Genomic DNA, 21,089 nt, shown 5'->3' with positions numbered 1-21,089 from the left:
TAGTTAAGTTAAAATAATGCAGAAGAAAGGAGGAGAAGTCCAAAATTCGTATGGAAAATCTGAGAGAATGGACAACTTATTTATAGCCCCAACCTGTTGAGTTCAAATGAAGAGAGGTCAGTTACGTAAAACGGTCATAACGTAAATGGCCATTTACACAAATTAAAACGGGCACATGAAACATTTTCCGTTACAAAAAACGGACGGGCAGAGTCAATGAAACGGATAATTTAGATTATTAATCTTCCGTTACAAACACGGTTATTTAATAATATTACGTTAATATTTAATATTAACAAATAAATTTGATCCAAAAAAGTAATTAATCAATCAACCGAAGCCGAAGCCGAAGCCGAAGCCGAGTGACGACGACGGTGCGAGGCTTACCTTCTTCTTAACTTTTTAAGAGCTAAAAGAAGAGCAATTGTATATATACCCATCAAAAACCTTTTCCTCTTCCAATACGGGACAATGTCTCATTGTCAAGGAGGGAAACTTAAAAATTTTATTTTCCCTCCACTTCCCATTCACCCTCTTTTAATCTTATTTTAGCTTAAATAACTCAGCAATCCCCCACGTGAATGAGGAATGGCTATATCACGGAAATATGCATGAAAAACTGTGTGATTCGCAAGCAAGGATTAATCGCATCTGGATAAGTAGGTTTTCCTTTGAACTTTCCGTAGTGAACTTATGTCGGATATACTCGGTCAATTGGTAGATTTGATATCTTTGAACCGTCGAACTTTGGTGTATACCTAGACAACCATAAGTCACACAATCAACCCTTAACCGTCTTTGGTTCTCATTATTGTGTTAATTTCAGCCATGAACACCGCCTGGTTTCATAAGTGCGTCGAGAACTGGCCTTACATAAATCCCCCTTAAAGCGGCTAACACTTCACACTTACATAGGTGATTCCCAAACGTGTCATCCCGTAGATACACTATTTGATATATTTCGTATCAAATTTAGAAATCATTAAAAAGCCTTTATGCTTTATCCTTGGTACTGAACATTGTTTCATCACGAGAATGGACCAAATTTTAGTTGACAATGTTGAACCGTCATTAATGACTTTGTTTGATCTTCTTGAACCTAGATCTAGGGATTTCCAGTCTTCTAGGTAGAGTTACCGCCACAATGACTTGTTCTCGGCCATAGTCTCATTCCCCTCGATGATTTCTCAACTACCTCTCTAGTTAGGCCTTTTGTAAGTGGATCCGACACATTATCACTTGACTTTACATAGTCAATCGTGATAGTTCCTCTAGAGAGTAGTTGCCTAACGGTTTTATGTCTTCGTCGTATATGACGAGATTTACCGTTATACATAACGCTCCCACCCTTCCAATTGCCGTTTGACTATCGTAATGTATGCATATTGGTGCCAACGGTTTGGGGCAAAATGGAATGTCTTCCAAGAAATTCTGGAGCCATTCAGCTTCTTCACCGGCTTTATCTAAGGTTATGAACTCAGCCTCCATTGTAGAGCGGGCAATACAAGTTTGTTTGGATGACTTCCAAGATACCGCTCCTCCACCAATAGTGAATACATATCCATTTGTGAACTTAGAATCAGTTGAACCAGTGATCCAATTTGCATCACAGTATCTCTCAATCACCGCAGGATATTTACTGTAGTGCAAAGCAAAGTCCTGGGTATGTTCTAAATATCCCAAAACTCGTTTCATTGCCATCCAATGAGATTGACTTGGATTGCTCGTGTATCGATTCAATTTACTTATAGCACAAGCTACATCTGGTTGTGTACAATTCATGATATACATTAAGCATCTCAACACACGAGCATAGTCCAATTGTGATATGATTTGGCCTTTGTTCTTTGCTAATGCAAGATTCACGTCAATTGGAGTCTTTGCAACTTTAAACCCTAAGTGCTTGGATTTTCCAAGTACTGTCTTAATATAATGAGATTGTGACAATGACGGGCCTTGAGGAGTCTTATGGATCTTAATCCCCAGAATTAAATCAGCAACTCCCAAGTCCTTCATATCAAACTTGCTAAGTAGCATACGCTTAATCGCATTTATGTTGGCAATGTCATTACTCATTATCAGCATATCATCCACATATAAGCAAACAATGACTATGTGATTTGGAACATTTTTAATGTACACACATTTATCACATTCATTTATCTTAAAATCATTTGACAACATTTTTTGGTCAAATTTCGTATGCCATTGTTTAGGTGCTTGTTCCGTAAAGGGACTTAACAAGTTACCTTCGTTTCTTTACCTGGAACCACAAACCCTTCAGGTTGTTCCATGTAGATTTCTTCCTCCAAGTCTCCATTCAAGAAGGCCGTCTTAACGTCCATTTGATGAATTTCAAGACCATAAACTGCAGCGAATACTACTAACATTCGTATGGACGTAATTCATGTAACGGGAGAGTATGTATCAAAGTAGTCAAGACCTTCTCGTTGTCTATACCCTTTGACTACAACTCTCGCCTTAAATTTATCAATAGTGCCATCATCTTTCATTTTCCTCTTAAAAATCCATTTAGAACCCAAATGTTTATTTCCAGGAGGAAGATCAACCAATTCCCATGTATGGTTGTTCAATATGGATTCTATTTCACTATTGACCGCCTCTTTCCAAAACAATGATTCCGAAGAAGACATAGCTTCTTTAAATGTTCGAGGCTCATTTTCCAATAAGAAATTCACAAAATCTGGTCCAAATGAAGTAGACGTTCTTTGATGTTTACTACGTCTTGGATCCTCCTGATTAAATGTACTTTCTTTTGTTTCTTCCCGAGGTCATTTAGATCCTTCACCAATCGACTCACATTCCTGTTTATACGGATATAAATTTTCAAAGAACTCAGCATTATCTGATTCTATAACCGTATTATTATGAATGTCGGATTTTTATGATTTATGAACCAGAAATCGATATGCTTTACTATTGGTCGCATATCCTATGAAAACACAATCAACGGTTTTCGGTCCTATTTTTATCCTTTTGGGTTTAGGAACTTGCACTTTTGCCAAAAACCCCCACACTTTAAAATAATTCAAGTTGGGCTTCCTTCCTTTCCATTTCTCATATGGAATGGATTGTGTTTTGCTATGGGGTACTCGATTTAGTATCCAGTTAGCCGTAAGAACGGCTTCCCCCCACAAGTTCTGTGGCAAATCAGAACTTATCAACAATGCGTTCATCATCTCCTTTAATGAACGATTCTTTATTTCCGCAATCCCATTGGATCGGGGCGTGTAAGGGACCGTTATTTGATGAATAATTCCATATTCTAAACATATTTCTTCAAAAGGAGATTCATATTCATCACCCCTATCACTTCTAATCATTTTGATTTTCTTGTTAAGTTGCATTTCAACTTCATTTTTGTATTGCTTGAATGCGTCTATTGCTTCATCTTTACTATTAAATAAGAAAACATAGAAATATCGAGTACTGTCGTCAATAAAAGTTATAAAATACTTCTTTCCACCGCGAGATGGTATTAACTTCATGTCGCAAATATCTGTGTGAATTAAGTCTAAAGGATTTGAATTCCTTTCAACTGACTTGTAAGGATGTTTAACATACTTAGATTCCACACATATTTGACATTTTGATTTTTCGCATTCAAACTTAGGCAATACTTCCAAGTTAATCATTTTCCGTAAGGTTTTATAATTGACATGACCCAAACGTATATGCCATAAATCATTTGTCTCAAGTAAGTATGAAGAAGCTGAAGTTTTATTATTATTCTCAACAACCATTACATTCAGCTTAAAAAGGCCCTCAGTGAAGTAACCTTTTTCTACAAACATCTCATTCTTACTTATTACAATCTTATCAGATACAAAGACACATTTAAACCCGTTATTAACAAGAAGTCCAGCAGAGACTAAGTTCTTTCTAATCTCGAAAACATGAAGGACGTTGTTTAGAGTCACCACCTTGCCAGAAGTCATTTTCAGAAATATCTTCCCACATCCTTTAATTTTGGCCGTTGGAGAATTTCTCATAGAAAGCATCTCTTCGGGTCCAACGGGAGCATATGTAGCAAACGCTTCTCTAATGGCACAAACATGGCGAGTAGCTTCAGAATCAATCCACCACTCCTTAGTATTTCCCACCAGGTTGCATTCAGAAAGCATAGCACACAAATCATCAACATCTTCGTGCTTTTTAACCATGTTTGCTTGACCCTTCTTATTGTCTTTCTTCGGAGCACGACAATCTATAGATGTGTGTCCAGCTTTCCCACAGTTGTAGCAATTTTCGTTGAACTGCTTCTTGCTTAGGTTGCTTTTCGGTCCAGAAGTCTGCTTCCTCTTTCTCTTATTTTGAGGAGTATCCTCAACGATGTTTGCTCCCATTATTGTTGAGATTCACATCCTCTATTTTCAGCAGCTTTTTTGTCCACTTCGATTCTTAACCGAACAATGAGATCATCAAGCGACATCTCCTTGCGTTTGTATTTCAAGTAGTTTTTGAAGTCCTTCCACAAAGGAGGCAACTTCTCAATCATCACTGCAACTTGGAATGCTTCATTGATGACAAGACCTTCAATGAAAATTCTGTTAGTAAACATAATAAATTAATACTTTCAACATCAGTATTAATTCTACTTATTCCCTCTGCAAGGAGATCGTGAATAATCCCTTGCAATTTCTGGACTTGGGTAATAACAGACTTGCTATCTACCATTTTGTAGTCCAAAAATTTAGCGGCAACGAATTTGTTCAACCCGGCATCTTCAGTTTTGTATTTCCTTTCAAGCGCAATCCACAGTTCTTTTGACGTCTCCACATTATTGTAGACATTATACAGATCGTCCTCCAGTCCACTAAAAATATAATTCTTGCACAGAAAATCAGAATGCTTCCACGCCTCAATCACGAGAAAGCGTTCATTCTCTGGAGTTTCATCGGGTAGAACAGGAACATCTTCCTTAATGAACTTCTGTAGACTTAAAGTAGTCAAGTAGAAGAACATCTTCTGCTGCCACCGCTTGAAATCAATCCCGAATTTTTTTTTTGGGTTTTTCTGCCGGTGCCAATGCCGGTGTTGTTCGGCTTGTCGATGCATTGGCAGTCACCATAGGAACAGTCTGGTTCCCGTTGTCATTCGTCATTTCTGTAAAAGAATGACACAAACAAACGTTAAAATCACGTAGAGTTTAATCTCCAATAGATTAGAAAACCACAAAGGTTTTACTCTCCAGAAACAGTGAGTATAACACAAATACAGAATATAAATTAAGTTCCTTAAGCTTGTTAGTATCCTCTATTTGTAAAATAATTCTGGAGAATATAAAATAACGTATAAACAGAAATGAGAAAATAGAAACAGAATTTTAATCCGAGCCTAGTGTTTCAGCGAACACAAAGATCAGTAGCAATTCACACTTACTGTTGCTTTATTAGTAGTTAAAACAATGCAGAAGAAAAGGAGGAGAAGTCAGAAATTCTTATGGAAAATCTGAGAGAATGGACAACTTATTTATAGCCCCAACCTGTTGAGTTCAAACGAAGAGAGGTCAGTTACGTAAAATGGCCATAACGTAAATGACCATTTACGCAAATTAAAACGGGCAGAGGAAACATTTTTCGTTACAAAAACCGGACGGGCAGAGTCAATGAAACGGATAATTTGGACTATTAATCTTCCGTTACAAACACGAATATTTAATAATATTACGTTAATATTTACTATTAACAAATAAATTTAGTCCAAAAAATTAATTAATTAATTAATCAACCGAAGCCGAAGCCGAGCCAAGCGACGACGACGGCGCGAGGCTTGCCTTCTTCTTAACTCTTTAAGAGCTAAAAGAAGAGCAATTGTATATATACCCATCAAAAACCTTTTCCTCTTCCAATATGGGACAATATCCCATTATCAAGGGGGAAAACTTAAAATTTTCATTTTCCCTTCATTTCTCATTCACCCTCTTTTAAGCTTATTTGAGCTTAAAAAACTCAACAATTTCTCTTACATAAACTCTTCTTACTTAATTCTGATTAATTAACATCATAATTTGTAATTGTGACTAGTACTTTTTATAGTTAAATTATTTTGCTTTGATGAGTTTTTGCCAAGAAAGAGGGATAGGTGGGCACTGCATCCCACTCTTAGGAGACCACTGTCAATATATATAGTCTATATTTGGTCTATTAGGTGTCTTCTTGTCTCTTCTCATATTCAACCTTTCTCGTTCGGTACTAGGGATAAGGAATAATTAATCTCGCAATTAAATTTGAGATGAGTTTATCCCACATTTAGTTGAAATAAAATTGTGGTATAACTAATCCCGAGATTAGATATTCCGGAATTATAGTATTTTTATTTGCGTGGGGGAATGGGATAACTAATTCCGGAATAATTAATTATGGAACAACTTATTTCTCAACCAAACGACCCCTTAATTTTCAGATAAAATTAGGATGATGTTTACTTGATTTCTGCACGTATTGCAGTATATAGGGCAGATTCATTCTTCAGGTGAACAAAGACGTTTATGATGATTTTGTACATGCTTAATTGTCAATGATTTGATGTTGCCATATTGAGTTTTTTGGTTGCATTTGAGCAATAAAATAATAATCCACTATAATGAGTCACTGGGTGATTTTTAAAAATAGTCAGATTTACAACTGGTCGTTCAAAAATAGCTCAATTTCAAAAGTAATCGAAATTTAGCCACTTTTTATGAAAAGATAAATCTGAGCGAAAACACTGTTCAAAACCCGGAAAATACTCCAGTATATTATGCTGGAGTTCCAGCATAAGTATACTTGAACTACAGCATATTATACTGGAGTTCCAGGATAGTATGCTGGAACTCCAGCAAATATGATGGAGTTCCAGCATAAATACACTAGAACTCCAGCATAATATATTGGAGTTCCAGCAAGTATAATGGNATATTATGCTGGACCAGTCTCTATTGCAGCAAAACGGTGGCTATTTTTCATTGACTTGGTAAACGCTGGCTATTTTTGATTGACCAGTCCGAAAATTGGCTATACCGTGAAATTTTAACTCAAGGCCGTCTGGCCCTCTTTTCGAGGGAGAAATTCAAAAATAGCCAGATTTACCACTGGTCGTTGAAAAATAGCCAAGTTTCAAAAGTCATCGAAATTTAGCCACTTTAAATCTGAGCGAAAACACCGTTCAAAATCCAGAAAAATACGCCCGCAAATTTGACGGGAGTTCCAGCATAAGTATGCTTGAACTCCCGTAAATTTTACGGGAGTTCTAGGATAACTATGCTGGAACTCCCGCAAATTTTACGGGAGTTCAAGCATAATTATGCTGGAACTCCCGCAAATTTTACGGGAGTTCCAGCAAGTATAATTGTCCAGTATAATATACTGGAGTTTGGAGCACTGGTGCTCCAGTCTCCCGCAAATTTTACAGGAGTTAGCAAAGTATACCGGTCCAGCATAATATGCTGGAGTTCGTACACAAATGCACCAGAATCCCGTATATTATACTGGACCGGTCCCTGTTGCAGCAAAATAGTGGCTATTTTTCATCGACTTGATAAACGCTGGCTATTTTTCATTGACCAGTGTGAAAACTGGCTATACCATGATATTTTAACTCTTTTCGACGTAATTTTGAAATTTTCCTGCTTTTCTTTTAGGTTAATTTGGTGTTAAGTTTGTGTTTTCTACTGAATAATAACTTAAAAGTAAAAAAACATGATACAAGCTCCCCAATTAAGAACGTCAGTATGCTTCATACATTTCAATTAAAAAATTCGACTTTCATGTTTTAACAACTACTGTCACGCTTCAATTCCAAACAAGTTAGAGTCAGCTATACGAATCCTCACTTCTTCAATTCCAAACAAGTTAGAGTCAGCTATACGAATCCTCACTTCTTCATTTCGACTTTCATGTTTTACTTTGTTTAAATCTTTTCTTAGATATTTGGAGGATAGTCAAAGAAAAATCCACTAAAATAATTACGTTGAACAAAGAACTTCACAACAATATAAAAGATGGAGATGGTCTACAATTAATCCAAAGTAATAGAATGGGTTGAGACTCGTATTATGTGGAAAAAAATGTAAACATCCAACCAAAAACTTTGCACTACTATAAAACCCTTTGAAATCCTATATACTGATAATGGCATTTTATATCTCTAACACAGATGTGGCAATTTGAGCCCAAACTCATTTGATCTATCCAATCCGTCCAAGGTTGGACCGGTCATCGACCCGCTTATTTATTGAACTCCGCCCATCTTGACCCAACCCATTTCAGCCCATCGAAAGTTGGGCTGATTTTTAGGTGAAAATAGCACGAGCTGGCCAGTTTTCGGACTGGTAATTGAAAAATAGCCAGCATTTGCAAAGTCATTGAAAAATAGCCACTATTTTGCTGCAACACGAAAAGTTCCAGCATAATATACTGGAGATTAGAGAACATGTGTATGAACTTCCAGCATATTATGATGGAACTCCAGCAAACGGAAAGTTCCAGCATAATATACTGGAGTTGAAGCACTTGTGTATGAACTTCCAGCATATTATGCTGGAACTCCAGCAGTAAAAAATTCGAACTCCAGTATATTATGCTAGAATATTTTCCGAATTTTGAACAGTATTTTCATTCAGATTTATCTTTACATTAAAAGTAGCTAAATTTCGATTACTTTTGAAACTGTGACTATTTTTCAATTACCACTAGTAAATCTGGCTATTTTTGAATTTCACCCGATTTTTAGCCCAAATTGATCCATGAGTAACTTTGCTTAAATTTTTTTTTTGGTTTGATATGTTATATATGACAATAACAAAAGAAAAGAGTCTTATTTGATAATTAAGCAATTTATTAGAAAACAATACATATTAGTTAAAGCTTGATAAAAGTTGGGCAAGTTGGCTATGACCCAAATTTTAACCCAACTTGACCCAACCCATCTCAGCCCAAGATATTTTTGGGCGGATCAATGACCGCACATTTATTGACTCACCCTTTTGACCCGCCCAAAATCAGCCCAACCCGCCCATTTGACACCCTACTGTAACAGTATCCTTCTTGTGATTGTTAGACTCAGGAGACCAGCATTCTTACTCATGTACCAACTGCCATGCCTTCACAGTTCACACTATCCACATCAGTTGAATTCTTACAAATGCTATTTTAATTGATATGACCTTTTGCATAGGATATCACTAAAAAATATAGGAGATCCGTAAATAAAACACGAGAACTTGGTCGAGTCACTTTTTTCTGTTCAAATTGTAAACGGGCATAGGAGATCATTTCCTCCTTCCAATGTCACCCCATGTTGGGCACATTGACACTGCAAAAGCAGCCTTCAAAGTTTAGGCTATAGCAGTAATGTACAACAACAACAACAACCAACAACCAAGTAAAATCCCACAAGTGGGGCCTGGGGAGGGTACAGTGTACGCAGACCTTACCCCTAACCCAGAGGATTTGAGAGGCTGTTTCCGAAAGATCCTCGGCTCAGCGAAAGCAATTTGTTCGGAGCAGACATTTCTTCCGAATGCAACTGATATAGGAACAAAGAAATGGGAGAAATAATAGTGGATAAACTATACAAGCTGGAATTTTTAAAGTTGCTACATTAAGCAAACTATTGTTGAGAACATTGGCTAAGATGGCTTAGTCTGTACATGTGCAGATAGGACCATGAGGTCATCCAAGAACGACGGTATCATAGTCATCTTCTGTAGATACCCTTTTCTTCATAGTGTTGCGAAAGATCTTAAACTGTTAGAAAAGTAACCACTTGCTAGCACTATTCACGCGTTTGAGTTTTCAGTGTGGTTAGTTTTTTATGCAGCTCCAAGTTTGACATCTTTTCCATTTCCAAAGCACGTTCAAGCTTTTATCCAGCCAAGAAAACATTTGGTGTATAACTTTAGCTAAGAGAAAAAGGAAACAACAATATTATAGCAATGTACCACAAACGATGAAGTTACCTTAGCTGCTCGGCTGCTCCATTCTCCCAGAATAGCTCTAAGTCTCTCATTTTCTTCTACATACTGTTACAGAGAGAGAGAGAGAGAGAGAGAGAGAGGGAGAGAGAGAGAGAGAGAGAGAGAGAGAGATGTCATGCAAACTACTTTGAAAAAAGAAAAAGAAAAAGAAAAACGCAAGATCAAGGGAGAGCCCAACAACTATACAAGACAGACAATGAAGATACTCAGATAGAATAACGCTAGTTAGTAACTACTAACTACGGCGTAGTACCAGTGTATATGGTTCTTTAGGAATTGCTAGCAACCCTACAATGTTGCACTCAGCTAAGCACTAGAAATGCCTTCTGTATTCAGTAAAAGAACCCCTAGAGGGTGAAATGTGTCTGGACTTCATTTTATAATATCTTTCATACCATCTAATAGTGTTATAGAAGCAAACTGGTAGACTTATTTCCTATCCCAAAGAAGCATCTACTCCCAGGAGTGAGAGGACAAACAATTACCTCCCTCAATGAAAAAGTGGGATGAGAAATAATTTAATTATCAATCGCAGAATCTCAGAAAGAGTTGAATTGACCCTCGACATAGCAATAATGTAAATGTAAGAATTACATGTTGACATGGACATATAAATGGATGATGTGTGTTTGGACTATCATCATTTGCCTTTCACTATATCTCACAGTTACATACTACATACAGTTGTACTGTGGCTTTGCTGTTTATGTTGGATATCCAAATTCTAGAGATTGAGAATGTATATTAGATGACCGAAGCCAAACTATCTTGACATTTTCAGTAGATTCATTTTCCAGACAGATTGTCACACAAATAAAATAATACTTACATCTAATCGTGTCCCAAGGTGGCAAAGACATTTTCTCGTAATTCTTTATACTTGAAGAAATGAACAATAAAGGAAGACAATCCATCAAAATAAAAAATTTGAGCTCCTCAAATTTAGGTGAAACAAGGGAAACCACACCGTGGAAAAATTAGATGCATAAATTCATAATATTTCTTTGTCAAAAACAGGAACTTTCGATTATCCTAAATATAAGTAAGTCATACAACTAAAATTAAATTTTACATTTGGGGTAACTATTAGGGTTAGCTTGAACGAGAAAAAAGAAGTCAAGATATAAGCTTTATGAAATTGGAATGCACATTTGACAAATTAGATATTACTAACTACGACCTTTAGCAACCAATAAATTAATTAACACCGTAAACAAAGAGACCCAAGAAATCAGTCTGATATCAATATGCTAATTTCTTTCAAAAGGGTCCAATTTTATTAGGCCAATAATGATTACATCAAAAGCTAATACTAAAATGTTATTTTATAATAAGTTTATTCTTAATAGCAAATAAGTCCCAATTGCTTAATGAAAAGTACAAAATATGCAAGCAAGACAGAATCAACACAGGCGACCGTCCCTAGAAGAAAATTAAACTCAGCTGTAATTACACCAAATATCTTACTTGTTTTCATAACCCAAAAATGCTACTTGACTTTTAAAGCATTTTAAAACACACCTGATTATTTGCATGGCGAATACGTTGAATCTCAGTATCCTTCTCCTCTATTATAGATCGAGCAAGCCTCAGCTCAGATTGCAATTGATTCATCTGAAACACACAAGTATTTAGAAGAAGAGAGAAAGGGATAAAACAAGAAGAGCTAAATTTCCAGTTTGAAAGCAAGACTCTTGTGAGAAAAGAAATTACAATCTTAATACCAACGACTTCCACCAGAAAACAATAAGGGAATGAGAGAGGAGAATCTCACTCAAAAAGAAGCCACAAAACAGACATACAATTGCACGTATACTAGTCAGAACCATAGGTCAGCTGGAAATGAAAAAAGGACAAAAAGACCACAAGCTACGTAATACCTCAGCTTTAAGTGTGCGTAACTCTTGATCTCGAGTTGCCAATAAGTGAGCAAGATCAACCTGGCAGGACCAAGAAGACTCGTTAACATCATCATTTTGAAATCTTAGTAACAAATCCAAGTGATTAATGACTACTCAACATGGCTGATTCCATTATCAGCAGTCCATAATATCCAAAATATTAATTTTGCTTTCGGAAAGAAAAATCCTTGAGAGAATCATAAAAGATGAAAGTGCTGGTGTATGCAATATTGTTCTCACCATCTACTTTTGGAATTTTTTTTCCTTTTCAGTTGCTAACAAATACTACTTGCTCAGTTAGTCAAAAGTCATTTGCATGAGCGATCAAAATAATAGAATCAGGGCCAACCTTTTGGATGCCCCGACTAATAGGACAAAAAAGCTGGGTGATAATCTTAAAAGGACAGTACTTCAACTGAGATCTTATAAGTTCATGTTTTCAAGTTCTTTTTTCCCCTCAATTTATTCTTATAGCTTAAATATAATTAACTCGACATGCAGCCAACAAGTAATGTTATTTCTTTCTAGATAGTACAGAAACAGCAACACAATTTTGACAAGGACAAACATACCTGAGGTGCATTCCCATCATTAGATCTTTCGTATTTGCTTAAGGTTTCTTGCAGTCTAAGAATCTAGAAGAAAAAGGATTAAATTAACTCAGAGAAAAGAAAGAAAAAGTTCCAGAAGGAACAATCGGGATTAAAATCCTTTTGTTCATAAGGGATATATACGTCCTGAAGAGATAATACCTATAAATGTCTACAGCACTTTCCTTTCCAAGAAAAAACAGGAGATTCTTAACCTATAGTAAGAAATATCCTCTATGGACTATTAACTGCTTGATGCACCAACTAGAAAAATTGGACCAGCCCAAACTCCAGTTTCTACTCCCTCCCCAACCACCAAAAAGCTTGGGAAGCGCGTTGCCAGCAACATAGGATTTTAATAACCACATACCTCCTCACTCAAAAAGTGTATATTTTCTTGCTGATATTGCAACAATGCCATCTGCTGATCTGATAGTCGACCACCATCCTGGTACCTGTAGAACAAAAGGCTCTTAGCAAAATTATCATTTGTATCATCAAGAACAAGCAGTGAAGCAACTGTCAAGCTCTTTCTTCCATCTCTTCGTAGAAGTCCCCAGTCCAAGGGCCATAAAGATAGTGTCACATTGACATAATAAAAGTACAAATACATAATGATCGGTCTGAAAACATACATAAAAAGATATTTGAGATTTATTATTTTAGCCTCAGTTATTCCTCCAAAGGCCTCCCACTTCTCCAACTACCAAATGCTTGACCATATCAGAAATCAAAATAGGTATCATGTAGCAAAAGCACTTATCAGTACTAACTATATCTCAACATTCATGAACTCAAACAAAGATGAAAATTTTGTCAATCCCAATACCCAACTCATTTTTGGTCATCCCAATTTATTTTACCTTTTTTTTTTTGTAACGCAAAGTTTCCCATCATCCATATTTCACTTGACATAAAATAAGCACCTCATTATATTCTTTTAGATTTGATATTACATTGTTTCAACAAAACTTCCCATTTTCCCAGATTCCAGCCAGTAGTTTAGACACCTCTCTAATGCAATCAACAAGACCTAATAAAGCTTTTTAGAGTTATCTATATAAGAAGTGAAAGAGTAATTTGACTTGCCAAACACATTGCACCATTTGTTTCCTAGTCAAGTAGAGTAGAGCGTAATTTTTATCTAATCACAGACTCAAAGAGAAGCGTGCTGAAGTTAGTTTTAGCTTTTTATAAAAGTGGCTACAAATGCTTGAAGAAACAGAAACACATGCATGGCACCTTGTTTTAAATAGAATTGTGAAAGAGCCCTCCATAATCTGATGCAAATTTAGGGTAAAGTAACAGTGACCAAATTAATGGACAAAATGTTTCTCCATAATCAAAAAATAAACCTGTGAGGTACCTCAAACCTTCCAGAGAACTTGATGGTTGAAGTGGAGAATAAAGTGACTTTAAAACATCAGGCTGGGAATCTAAGGAATTGTACTGGTGAACACAACCTGCAGACAGTAGAAGGTTTAATTGACTTTATTTCTCATCTAATACATCCTGACAATATAGAACAGGTCGGAATTTCTAATAGGTGATTTCAAAGCCAGAAAACAATTTTCAGTTCTCAAATATGAAGAGGATTTAACTTGTAGCTGTCATCTCCCTTTCATGCAATTCTGCAGGAGTCTTTTCTAGACAGTCAAGGAATTTGAAAACGATAGAATTTTACCGAAAAATCGACTCTTGTTAAAGGCATCCATTAAAGGAATTTACTCACCAATATAGACTGTCATGAAAGAACCAGCACATACTACTTCAGTCAGCATGATGATCCTGAAAAATGAAGCAATAAAACTATAGAAAACAGTACAAAGAATAAACATATAAACTTCAGCACCACTGCTATAGCTCATGCAACCTCCAACCCTGCATGAATGCAACCAAATATATATCCTTGAGGTGCTAAACAAAAATTAAAAGCCTAGAAGCGGCCCTCGGATCGGACTTGAGCAAGTGAAACCTTCAAGTTCTTTGTTCCGACTTCCACCACCCATGAATAATGATTTTAGATGAATTGTTCTTAGGGAACTAGAAGTTGATAGGCCATATCCATGAAGTACATTCAATGCCCAAATACAAATGCATATAAAATCCCACCCCCAAAAAAATGACAATTTTGGTCCTATTTTTTTTTTTCACTATCGATATATCAAAACCACCTTCACTGTTTTTTGTCCTTGAACTGGATTTGTCTAAACCAAAGCGACAATGGCAGCAACTTAGGTGTTACCCTCTGCCTCATTACACTCGTCATCTGTGCGAGTCCGGAAAAAATATCGAAATCGAATATCTTTCAATTCCAAATTCATATTCATTTTCTTTCAGTCATTTTAAGTGGATTTCTCTAAACTAGAGCGAAAACGGAAGCAGCTTAGATTTTACCGTCTGCCTCATTATACTCTATATCTGTGAGAGTTTTCTGGAAAATATTGTAACTGAAAATGTCTTCAGGTTGTTAGTTAAAATGTTTCTTCTTATTTCAAAACAAAGCAAATTAAATAAGAAATAGGGAAAATCAGTTCCTTTACCTTTTTCATTTTGGAACATAGCAGACAATACTTAAAGCTCCAACAACGTTCCATATAAGACCTTGACTCACTTTCCTCGTCTATAACTTGTCTATGGATGGTAATAAAGTTATTATTCCCCATCACAGTTCCGTATTTCAAAATGCTCTAGTTATCCAAAACGTGAAATCCTATAGATTTCTATAAAATCTATCCGCAAAACCAACTATCTGACTTAATATGCTACCTTGCTTAAAAGTGTTACCATAACTAAGTTTTTTTTTGGGAGATAACAAAGACTAGCACTAAGTTGGTGACTTAGATTTAGCTTTTATGTTTTCATACAACGTAACTCTATCATAGCACTCCTTCGTAAAGGAATAATTCATAACAGCAGTATACATCAGAGAAATTATCACAAATTAAGAAGGAAAAAGTCGCCAGGGGCCATTTCAACACTGAAAGTTGTTGAATGAACATCTCTTTATGCAAGGAACCGCATATAACTGAAAAAATAGATGCAGCCAGTTTCTTGGAATGTAAACCTGAGTAGTGTTGATATAGAGAGGATGCTAATACGTGGATCCCAAACCATGACAAGCAGCATCGCTGAGGTTCCTGTAATTGAAGTGTTTCAAATGGATATCCATTTAAAAACCAACAGAAGAAAAATGATCTGAAACCTTTTGAACAATCACGAAAGCAACTTAGGAATTAAACTAGTAGTTCTGTAAGTGTCAGATAACAGAAGAATCTGTCACGAAATTAGAGCAGTAAAGCTTTTCTTTAAAAAGAAAAAGAAATTTAATAGCTTTTCATGGACACATCTTGTGATCATGAAAATTATCTTTTAAGCTCAGAGTTTGTATTACTTCTCACTCATATTTACTCAGCCTCTTTTTCCCCTTTTCTGGGAGTGTAGTGGAGGGTTGAGAAGAATCCAAATTTTGCATAAGTGAAATCAAGAATCGGATCCCCATATGCAAATTAAACAATAATCAAGAATCGGATCCCCATATGCAAATTAAACAATATCATACATAGAAAATAATTGTAATTCTGCAAGAAAATAACAGAGATGCAATTCACCTATAGCAGATTAGTCAGCATGTGAAATTTACAGTTGGATACTATAGCAAGATTTGTTTTGACCACAGATTTTTGCTGGCGATGATTATCACCACTCAAGCAAAAGAGTATAAAGAAGAGCTGACGCATAAACTAGAGGACCAGGTAATGCGTACCATACGCGATTGTAGCAAATGGTAGGCGAATAATATGCTTCAGTTTCTGGCTGAAAATATAGTACCCCTGCAAAATTTAAAGTTCGGATTACTACAAACTTCAGAAATCATCACTTGTCTTATAATTTTGATAATAAGAACACTGCAATGAAGATGAAAAATATCAATCTTGATAACTGAATATTGCAGTAAAATGTAATTCCCATCCAAGTAGTGCCACCACAAGTCTCCCATTCACCAAAAGAAAGACAACTGAAACCCTGAGAATTTGTATCTGAATTGTAGTGCAGAGAAGTTGCCAACTTGGTTAACGGACCTTACCTTTCTTGTACCCCCAGGATAGATACGAGAGAAAAAAATAAACAAAAGCCTGGAAATCCTCGAAGCAACTAATGGGTTAAGAAGCACATTTCATGATTTCCTTGATCCATTCTCAAGATCTAGGTACTTCTACAATGCACTACCTCATTCGCGAAACCTTTAGTCCCATACAGTTTGTATATCAGGTTATTCTACTATACTGATCTGTTTCTCCAACTTACTGGTACCCACCACTTTGCAAACTCCGTGGAGTGCCAACTAGCTTAGACCGGACTATGAAAGCCACTTGAATAATATGAATGTTTTGGCGCTGATGTTTAGCTTAAAGTATATATATTTCTATGTATATCGCCTCATATTTTACTTTTGTTTCGTGAATTTAGGATGTTAAATGTGTTGATTTATGTTAATTTGATGTGTTTTTATGTGTAGGAATGATTCGGGAGAAATTGGGGCGAAACGCGCAAGATTTGAGCCAAAACGGACGAAACCGGAAAACTTGCGAATTTGGGCGCCACAGGTGGCGCCCAGCCCTACCTGTGGCGCCAAAAACAGTATGCACAAGTATGGGGGCGCTATGGAGGGCGCCTGGCGCCGGGCTGGGCGCCGGTGACGCGAATTTTGTCCTATTTTGTCCGGGACACGGTTTATTCGGCCCTAGACCTATCCAACACGTATAAAAGCGAGACTAAACATATTTTTGAGGGGAGGACGCCACTTTTGAGGATAACTAACATACTTTGGAGGAGAATTCACGTGGGGGAACACACACCCCGCTTGGAGGAGGCTTCTAACTAGTTTTTCTTCTCTTCTCTTCTTTTAGTTTCATAGTTTATTTGTTCTAGAGTTGTTGGGTGCTACATGAACGTTGTAGTTTGAAGCTTGAATTGTTCTTATTATTTTATCATATTGGTTTATTTATTCAATCTTGCGCTTAATTATTTGATTGCTTGATCACCAATTGAATACTATCTACGAATCTAGGATTGAACTCGGGAGAGGGAATTCTAGATTGCATATAAGATTGAGTAGAGCAAGATCTTAACTCTAAGGGGGAGCGGATTTGCGGTTAGGATAGGAATATACCTAATCGCCTTGCTTGGTTATTATACGGGAATTATAAATGCGTTCTTGTTAATCCTAATTTCATAGGAATATAGGAGTTAAGTTAGCTTGAATAGGCGAGTTGTACTTCGGGAGAAGGCTACGACCAATATTAACCCTGTCAACCAATAAATCAGATAAATTAATTAGACGATTTAAGTGGAAAACTCAACGGGATTAGCTAACCCATAGCTCTAGAATATTCACTCACATTGAATTCGGCTTTAAGCTTGTCGTTGTTTTCTTTAATCTCTTAATTTGTTACTCTAGATTATCTTTAGTTAAATATTCATACTTTAGGAATCGCTTAAATAGATTAATTGTTTGGTTTAATTTAGTTGATAGTTAATCACAAGTCCCTGTGGGTACGATATCTGGACTTACAATCCTATATTACTTGTCGACCACATATACTTGCGTGTGCGTTTGGGAGCAACAGGCACCATAACAGTATTTAATATGCAGATGCAGAAGACCTCACAACTAGATGATTTCTGCCAAGATTATATATAAAGAGATAATTTTTATTCCATGTTTTCTTTTGTGCACATGTCACAAGAGAGGGAGAGGAGAAGGGCAAGGTGTGGATGAAAGTTAAGTCCAATCCAATGAGGTAATATAATCATTTATAGCTGAGGAAGTTTGATATAATTCATTGCCCTTCCAGCGTTGTTTTTTAACTTTTTTAATAACTTTCATCTCAGGCTATATTGAAAGAATAATATTAATCACCAGTCCAACAACAAAACCTCGATCCCGAGCTAGTTGGGATCAGCACATATTTTTAGCAGAAATATAATAGAAATACTGACCTGTAGCCGTATTTTCTTAACTTGATAGACCAGATATTGCTGAAAAATGCCTACAGATATCAAACACTTCTGTTTTAGGCATAGAACTATAGAGGGAAGTCAGCTGCTGGAACAATATAATGAAGCGCAGCAGATTTAAAACTTATGATTTGCTGAAAGCAAAGGAAAGAAGTCAGAGAATTTGACTTCATATCGAACCTGTGACAACAAGGAGGGCAACATTACAACTGCAAAGAAGTGGGAACACTAATCCTTCTATAGGGTGAAATATCCATGTAGCTCCCACCGCCAAAATAGCAAAGCCTGACTAGAAATCATCATAATTAGTTCACCTAGAATGTGGCTAAATTTGCATCTTTGTCAAGCCACAAAGAATTCATGAACTAATACTTGCCAATAAGAAAAAGTAGAAAATACTCCCAATAAGGCTCGTAGGCTTCCTATGACCGGATAGAGGTGCTTCATGCAGTACGTCCACAAACCTACAGTTGAACAAGCAGCATAATCAGTTATTAGCAAGAGAAGCTGAAGTATTAGGTCAAAACAGGAATAATCTATAGTTTGCTTAGACACTACATGTATATCATCCTGAGTTCTCCCTCCATTCTTTAAATCTTTCCAGCCTTTAGAGATACTCTCACAGATTACAGCCTTCTAACTTACAGTTAAGGTGCTGACTCTAAAGATCGCGAGAGTATAGTCAGTTAGAGAACTATAAGAAACTCAATCAAATTTTGGTAGGAGCTCATAGAAGAAATTCAATCAACTATACCTTAAACCCAAACTAATTGGGATTGATTATGTGAATCCCCTGTATCCATTATGTTTTATTCAGACTGTTTTCATCCCAAGACTGTTGCACATGCCTAATTCGCTACGCCCCGACAAATTTAGTATTGGTGGATTCAACATAGTTACACTTCTGTAACATAACAGTCATTTTATTGTAACCCTCCTCCTTTTCTCAGAACTTGTTCTTTGTGAAGCTCACATAGGGACTGAAGCTCACAAACAAAAGAAAAACACAAAAAAGTTTGATCTTATAACAGTGATTTTCCATCTAACTTGCGCACCTCGACTATTCCACCGGATACCTACTACTTCCCACCAGCACGGTACCAGATAACTCGCCCCACCAAGGCTTGGGTGGATGGGAAGAAATCACTTAATATTATTGTAACTTTGTCCAAGAATTACAATAGCAATCTCGCAAACTAACATTCTTTATAACGGCGATGTTCAATAAACACGCACACACCTTTGATTAATCAACTAGGTAGACACTATCCCCTATCAACACAAGTATTGAGTAACTCTGGTCATCAAGGCTTAAGTAGATTTGAGAAATTCACCTAGTGTCACATTTGCTAGGATTCCAACCTTGTTTCCCAAGGTTGTCACTCTAGCTCTTCAACTACTAGGAAATCCCTTGGGACCCTTGTAGACTATCATTTTCTGGTTCCATTCGGTATCCGGCATCCACTGGCTCAACTAACCAGACCCCCCCCCCCCCCAAACCACCCCACAACCCAAATAGGACTATCAAAATAGGAAGCACTTATTTCTCGATTCCAAGGCTCGAAGCTTTGACCTCTTGTTAAGGGTGGAGTATTTATCCCCTACATTCCTCGGTGACTAAAGTCCTTGCAAAATCCTAAGAACACCCTTTGACTTCCCAAATTTAACGTCTGCTCAACCGAAGCACAATTCCCCGTGATTCCAACTGAACTTAAATAAGTTCAAATCCCTAGATATGTAACAACGAATATGACAAAAAGAATGTACAAGTATTTGCTGAATTGATCAGCTTCTTAGCTAGGAAAATGTGAGCTTAAAAATTATTTCACTTAGCAGGTAATTAAAAAGAACCATTCCTGTATTTCAAAATGAAAACTAGAAAACTGACGATTTCAATCAGCATAAATACATACAACAACAGTATTCGAATAATTACGAATTTTGGAAATATATGAATGGTGCGAATAGATTGGAGGATTTAGCTCTTACAGATTATTTTCGTCTGGGGATGCAGAGATTAAAGAAGACTGTATTTCCGTTGACATCTTCTTCTAAATCTTCTTTCCTTTCCAATATTTCCAGTTTAAAACCGTTTTATTTCAGATTCTTCATTCCTTTAAAATTAAAATTGAGAAAATGACAGAAAAGGTCCATTAGTTTAAAATAGTTCCTTAAATATAATTATGAGATTTTTAAAATTTGTAAAAACTGAGTACTTTTAGTCTCTATTAAAATTTAACGAACATATTTAACATGCCACACTAGGTTGGATAGGATTAGGAACGAGGATATTTGAGAGAAAGTAGGTGCGGCTCATATGGAGGATAAGATGTATGAAGCGAGACTTAGATGGTTCGGGCATGTGAAAAGCCAAAGCTCCCTATGCCTCGGTGAGGAGGTGTGAACGGTAGGAGAAGAGGTAGAAGACGGTCTAAGAAATATTAGGGAGAGGTGCGTGACTTCGGCTTATGGAGCACATGGCCCTTGACAGGATGGAGGTCGAATATTAGGGTTGAAGGGGAATAAGTCGTAGTGTGTTTTTCTGATTTGTTCCATATTTATTAGGGTTAGCTGACTAGTACATTATCTTCGATTCTT

At 36.5% G+C, this 21,089-nt stretch overlaps 1 protein-coding gene across 2 annotated transcripts; it reads right to left on the bottom strand.

Moving 5' to 3' along the window:
• Positions 1-9,201: 9,201 nt before the first annotated feature.
• Positions 9,202-20,601, bottom strand: LOC109217885. 2 transcript variants are annotated; one of them, XM_019382175.1, is made up of 14 exons: positions 20,481-20,601; positions 18,868-18,955; positions 18,672-18,780; positions 18,474-18,523; positions 16,237-16,303; positions 15,538-15,610; positions 14,203-14,258; positions 13,837-13,933; positions 12,841-12,925; positions 12,453-12,515; positions 11,860-11,919; positions 11,501-11,593; positions 9,962-10,024; positions 9,202-9,864 (listed from the first exon to the last, which is right to left on the bottom strand). In XM_019382175.1, exons 1-14 carry the CDS (start codon positions 20,534-20,536, stop codon positions 9,778-9,780), a joined length of 1,047 nt encoding a protein of 348 aa, XP_019237720.1. In that variant the 5' UTR covers positions 20,537-20,601; the 3' UTR covers positions 9,202-9,777. The 2 variants fall into 2 exon arrangements, with proteins under 2 accessions (XP_019237720.1, XP_019237721.1); XM_019382176.1 differs by having other exon boundaries at positions 18,672-18,776; positions 18,864-18,955; positions 20,481-20,600.
• Positions 20,602-21,089: the final 488 nt, after the last annotated feature.

Source organism: Nicotiana attenuata, unplaced genomic scaffold (genome assembly GCF_001879085.1).
Source record: "Nicotiana attenuata strain UT unplaced genomic scaffold, NIATTr2, whole genome shotgun sequence".
NCBI classification, from domain to species: domain Eukaryota; kingdom Viridiplantae; phylum Streptophyta; class Magnoliopsida; order Solanales; family Solanaceae; genus Nicotiana; species Nicotiana attenuata.
The sequence above is the reverse complement of the archived record's forward strand: the minus strand, read 5'-3'. Positions and strand labels throughout refer to the sequence as shown.